This window comes from Alosa alosa, chromosome 18, assembly GCF_017589495.1.
Source record: "Alosa alosa isolate M-15738 ecotype Scorff River chromosome 18, AALO_Geno_1.1, whole genome shotgun sequence".
Classification (NCBI taxonomy): Eukaryota; Metazoa; Chordata; class Actinopteri; order Clupeiformes; family Clupeidae; genus Alosa; species Alosa alosa.
Genome location: NC_063206.1, coordinates 10,827,767 through 10,833,849, shown reverse-complemented (window position 1 = coordinate 10,833,849; position 6,083 = coordinate 10,827,767). Strand labels below are relative to the sequence as shown.

Genomic DNA, 6,083 nt, shown 5'->3' with positions numbered 1-6,083 from the left:
AAACACCATTACTGTCAGCATTTTTTTTGTAAGTTCAGGATCCATAAACACTACATAAATAACAACTGAAGAGCCATTTGGTAAGATTTAAAAAATGTATTACAGCACTTTAATGCCCAGAAACAGTGGGACATAAGAGGATGGTACAAAGAAGAATCACTGAGTTCAGTCTAATTCAGGCACTTCAAGATGATCTCTTACATCCACCCGACAGTGGACAGCTGTTGACCAAACCAAACAGCATTATGGACAGATGATTGTCTAGAGCATTTCTCAGTGCAAAAGGTTCTTCAGTGCATGGACTGTAATGTTCTGTTGTACAGATTATAATATAAAGGTTCTGCTGTTACATGGCTCACAATGTCAACATAGTAGATCTCCGAGTCTTTAAGTTCAACTCTGACTTAGCTAATGCATGGCAAGACTTTCAGCCTATTCAAAAGTGCGGCAATTATCAGAGTGCAAAAATAAATAAGTCATCTTCAAGTCAATGAAGAAGGAGCTATAGATTAATCACATTCAGCTACTAGGAAGGTGTTCCCTGAAGATATTTCACCTATACAACTATTGCATAATCAATGTGATCTAAACAGACTTTGGTCATAGAACAACATTCAGTCATCTTTTTCTGTGCCACTGAAGCACAACAAACACCTCAAGATCATCATCTCTGTAACCCAAAGTGTAGTAAATTTGCTTAAACCATAATGGTAGTGGGTCATTTTGTGGATTTTTGCTATTGAAAAATAAATGGTAATATACATGATTCAAAAAGGTTTAGGTTTAGCAGATAGTTGATTGTCAATTACTGAAACATAATGCACCATAGACATCTGGCCTAACAGTTATGACAATCTATTTGATTAAAGCTCAGCATTTGTAGATGTGAAAAATAAAACTAATTTACAAAGAGAGAATAAGAAAAAAAAAATAGCTACACATACAATAAGAACAGTTTGCTAACATGATGATGTATTTCCTGAAGTAGTGTTTCAGGGAATCTCAATTAACACAGTTGAGCGAAGCCTGGGGATTATGTAACAATGCAAATACAGTGTTTTGCCCTTTTCATTCCTGAGTGTATAGACAAACAGTACGTACAGAACTGGACAAAATTGCAAAATAGTAGTCTAACAGCGTAGACAAAAAATTAAATAAAGCAAATACAGTTGGTGTACCACAAAACTTGAGCAACGTTTGTGTTGTGGTATAAATAAAATCAATTCAAGTCATAATTCAATTTCTATTTGAGCTTTACATGGTTTTGAGAACTATGACGAGGTAGGACAGACTACCTAACTAAAGGACATCAATCCATCTCTCAAGTAACTGAAACTATGGTGTTTTCCCACACTGTTACATTACATAAAATCATCCTGAGGTTTCTGGATTAACATAATGCTCAACATTATATGGGAAAATCAAGCTTATTTGCTCTCATTGGCTTTTAAACCAGCTTCTCCAATCACTGGTGGCTTCCATTAAATGCCTCTGACCGTGGCAGATGAAATCCTCCTGTTTGGTGAAGAGACGGCCACAAAACCAGCACCGCAAGGACTGGTGTCCCCCTGCGTTCACCACCTGGTATGCGTTCTGGCCAGACCTCCTCAACTTTAGCTTCAACGAGAACCTCTCCTTGACCGTGTTACCGGGTTGGGCGCGACGCGGTGAAAGAGGGGCGCTGACGGACGCGGGCAAGGAAGCCCCCCTGTCGATCTCCAAGCCCGAGAGGGCCTTCAGCGTCTGTTGGCACAGCACCACTTTCTGGACCTCGTTGCCGTACTTGTGGACCACGCGCATAATGTTGGCCACCTCAGGGATGTTGGCATCGGGGTGGTTGAGCACAACGACGGGCTGGTCCCCCTGCGGCTTCTTGATGAGCTGGAAGAAGCTGAGGGGGAAGAGCCGGAGGGTCTTCTCCATGTGCCGGGGGGACGGCTCCCAGCAACCAGTTTCTGTGGAAGAAGAGCCAGAGTCAACATCCCTCCTGGCTTTGGAGGCTGGTCGCTCGTCGCAGCAATCAGGGGATGAGTCCCTCGGCCTCTTGTTTACTGCCATTTCAGTCCTTTGGGTCGACAGCTCCTGAGGACCAGGTTTTTCCACTGCATCTAAAATGGAGAGAAGAGACATTGTTTGAAATATATGGTGACTTATTTTTATAAAACATTATACACAAGTATACACAAGAGATGCAGACAGTAAAATGTACATGCCTTTTTAAGAGTATGACAGCACAGATCTCACAGCGATGGTAGATGACATTAAACACCTAATGCTTCATCTGTGCAGGTTAATCAGATGTTTTGTTGTCTAAAATAGATAGACTTACAACAGTGTAATTCTAATGGCACAAAACATCAGAAAGTCCGATAACACTTTACTTGGATAGTCTGCCCACAGAGACTTAATCGTTTATCTGTTATGATTCAAGTTCAGTATGTAAAATTGCTGTTGAACAATTATTGAAAATCACCTTAAGCAAATCCAACCCCTAACCTAAAACGTAAACAAATATTGTAGTTACAGATAGTTTGTTGATAATCTGAGCATCTGCATGTAGTCTGTGGTGAACTATTCATGTGTGACCGACATTCTAATGTCCAAAGCATCTCCACATCTTGTTTTACAGTTATTTACAATTTTTCAAGTCAGGTAACCACTAAACCTTAGGCAAAGACACACCTAATAAACCAAATATGTGGGCCCATAGAAAATCAACACTATCAATTCTATAAATCCATGCATATGTAGTGTCTCTATTGCATATAAGAAAAATGCATAGAGCTTGTAGTTTTCTTTGATGATAGTATACCAACAAAGCCACCTACAGCACTAACCTTGAGTGCAGGCCAGAGGCTGAACAGTCCTCAGTTCGGTAATAGGCTCTGGTGTGACATCAGGAGATGATACAGAACATAGAGTCTCACTGTTCTGAGGACAAGTGGTCTGGATTGAAACAGTGGAACCCTGCAGCGATTTCACTGACTCAGCTGTTCCAGAGACCCCAGAACCATCTGCGTTATTTTCCGGGACTTGAGACTCCCTGATGTCCGTGCTGCTTGTGCCGTCATCGGTATGGGAATGTTCTTTTCCATCCCCGCACGACCAGCGGGGAGAGGCAGGAAGTGTGTCAGCCTCTGGAGGAGACGGCAGGCCTGGAAAGCCTCCATCAGATTCGGAGCCGGAATCCCCCTCTGCAGCTGGAGAGAGACACTCATCAATCACATCTACGGTAGCGTTTACTTTATCCATGGAGGGCTGATCAGCCTTGTGCAGCAAACCTAAGGAGCCGTCAGAGACTGTGTGTGCCATAACGGGCATGAGGAGAGTCTTCTTTGCACGCGGTTGCTTCCTCACCTCCTGTGCTGAGCTTGGCATATTGTCACCTGCTTTGTGACTATCCTCAGCCACATCTTGATTAAGACAATGATTGTCGTTGCATCCCTGATTTGGTCCATTGCAGAACCCCTGGTCTTCACACTGACCGTGTGCAGGTTTTTCCAAGGGACTACAGTCTGCGTCGGTCTTTCCAAACGGGGGAGAATATGTGCTGATTACTTCATGTGCTGAAATCCCGTTACATGCCTGGGGCTGTTTTACAGAATAGGCTGGATCACTTTGGTCAAGAATTTGAGGCTCGCTTGTAGTGCTGCTCAAAATGCCTTCAGTGGGACATGGTGTTGACTCAACCACGTCTGCGATTTCTTCCTTTGGTGCCGGCGTGACTTTCAGCACCAAATGTTTTTTGCCATCCACCATCTTAAACCCCTGAACTTTAGTGGTGCAATTGGGAGGGAGGGAGATATTATTTCTTTCCATGAGGACAGCCAGATCGTTATTGCTGGGGTTAACAGCTTCTGGAGGCAACGATATGACATTTTTTGGTAACAGCAGTGATGCTGGCGTAACGGGCCGGCTGAGATTTTTGAGTTCTTCTTTTATTGTGGTCTTCATGCCACTTTTTTCAGCCGCAATAGTCCTCTCAAGATACTTGTTGGTTGCCTCTAGAGTTTCTTTTGGATTCAGCAGAAGGCCATTTTCATCTAGCATCCCCTCCCCTGACAGAGAGAGATACCCCCGAGCCATCCAGGACTCTGCTTTTAGTGGGTGCTTTTTCAGATGTAGCTTAAGTCCAGCTGATTCATCGTCTTCCACCTTTGGCTGAATGTGCTTCTTCCTCCAGACATACTTTCTTTCTTTTTCTTTCCCGGCAACAGCTGCCTTGTGCTTCAGGTAATCGTTCTGAGAAGGTTTTTGCGAGTCAAACTCATACTTGAGGGGATGTCCCGTCGAGGTGAGCGAGAGGTAACTGTTTAAATCGTCGCTTTGGCCTGCGCGCACGTCTTTGGCGTCCCCAGACAGTTGCGGTTCGTGTCTGACATGTGTGTGTTGCAAAAAAGTCCCAATGTCTTTCGTATAGAGATTACACCTCACACAGGTAAACACCCCATCAAGGCTGTGGGGGGCACAGAGGCTTTCAGTCAGCTGCGGGATTGTGTGCTTGACGTCTTCACAAACCCCCTGCCCCTGAGGCGAGAGTCCACTCTGCAGAGTGTCCAAGGCGTTAGCGGGGGGAGCAGACGGCGAGCTTGCTTTGTGAACTTCTTCAGATGTCTTCAGCTCACTAGACACTGCGCTGCTACTGCGGCTCTCATGCTGAGGCGTGGGTGGGTGCTTGGTTATGTCTGTTGCATGCTGATTCGGCTGTTTTTTGGGGGACCGCAGGGCAGATATTTTACGATCAGATTGCTCTCTCTGGTGCACACTGTTGTTTTCAGTCTTATCAGCTTTTGAGTGCCGAGTGGTGTCTTTTCTTGTGCGGAGTCTTTTGCACCAGTTCCCTTTGTCATTGTTGACATACTGGCTTTCCATTTTGATATTCTGTTTCATATTAACTTAAAAAGCCTGAGGGAAAAGCATAAACAAAGAGTATGTCATATGTGAAAAGTGATTTGTATACCTTCAGTCATTATTGGTATATTGTATAATGAGCTAGGGGTGCATTCCACATGAATTAAGATGTTATGATTAACAACAATTCAATCATTGTTACTGTGTTATTAATTGTATTAATTTGTGTACCAGGGACGCTTATCAGTTAGCCTACAGCCTGTGCTGCTGGAAGACAAAGGCATGATTAACAGTCAACAGGGATATTCAGATCTCAAGGTTTCCATTACGCCTAATATAGATGGTCCGTGGTGGACTGTATTGACATTATGTTGTTTCATCACGATCTTCGCATTCTCGGATTAAATGAAAGACTAGTGTAGACTATCCAAGAGTTCTAATATTGCAAGATGCTTTCAGTTGAAATGCATTGTGTAAGACTACATTGTGCAAGCATAATACGGCCTGAAATTCAACTGGGGGAAATAGACAGTCTCTCAACTGTCTCGCAACAAATATTTTCACTAGTCTATTTTTGTGAAGTGAATGCAAAATCGTGACAGGCTATTTGAAAGTTTACTGTCGTCCATACAGCGCTACAAACTCGCCTGTTGCATTTGTAATTCTGATGCAAACTACCAAATAAAAATATGTAGTTTTAGTAATTATATACTTTTAATTCCTTGCTATGCTTGCACGTCTCGTGTTTCAAGAGACTGTGTGATCTTTACGTGTTGAGTCAGTACGAGCTTCAAACAATCCACTTTAATGCTAAAACGCCTACGTTAACTACAGATGGACATTCCTCATGACTACAGTAAACTGTGTCAATACCGTGTGGTCTAGACAACAGACGAAAATTGTGCATGCAACATTTACAATAGTTATTTGATCAACATGTCCAACAAACATCATGCAACGTAATGTCTTAACGTTACCTCCTAAACTTGCAGTTCAGTAAACAGCGGCCATGACACCTCAATCCGGGGGATGATTGAAGTCTGGAAGCCAAGTGTAGCAAACTCAACCTTTTGAAGTCCCAAAACGGATGAGAGCGAATTACTTGTTTCACCATCAACCATTTAAACTACCGTGGCATTACATGTTACACTTTGTTGTTTTTGGAATAGCGCTGCCATGAATGTACACTGATGGCTACGGCCAACTCGGAAGGGGATTTGTTATTCAGATGA

At 43.2% G+C, this 6,083-nt stretch overlaps 1 protein-coding gene across 1 annotated transcript; it reads right to left on the bottom strand.

The window, feature by feature from the left end:
• Positions 1 to 81: 81 nt before the first annotated feature.
• On the bottom strand, positions 82 to 6,054 carry LOC125311680 (zinc finger protein 518A). Its single transcript, XM_048269948.1, has 3 exons — positions 5,829 to 6,054; positions 2,838 to 4,905; positions 82 to 2,108 (listed from the first exon to the last, which is right to left on the bottom strand). Exons 2-3 carry the CDS (start codon positions 4,888 to 4,890, stop codon positions 1,438 to 1,440), a joined length of 2,724 nt encoding a protein of 907 aa, XP_048125905.1. The 5' UTR covers positions 4,891 to 4,905; positions 5,829 to 6,054; the 3' UTR covers positions 82 to 1,437.
• Between the last annotated feature and the right edge of the window lie 29 nt (positions 6,055 to 6,083).

Excerpts from the sequence above, each read along its gene's own strand:
- LOC125311680 (XM_048269948.1), bottom strand. The coding sequence starts at position 4,890 with ATGAAACAGAATATCAAAATGGAAAGCCAGTATGTCAACAATGACAAA. Across the intron at positions 2,109-2,837 it reads GCCTCTGGCCTGCACTCAAG|ATGCAGTGGAAAAACCTGGT; the intron begins GTTAGTGCTGTA and ends TCTCCATTTTAG.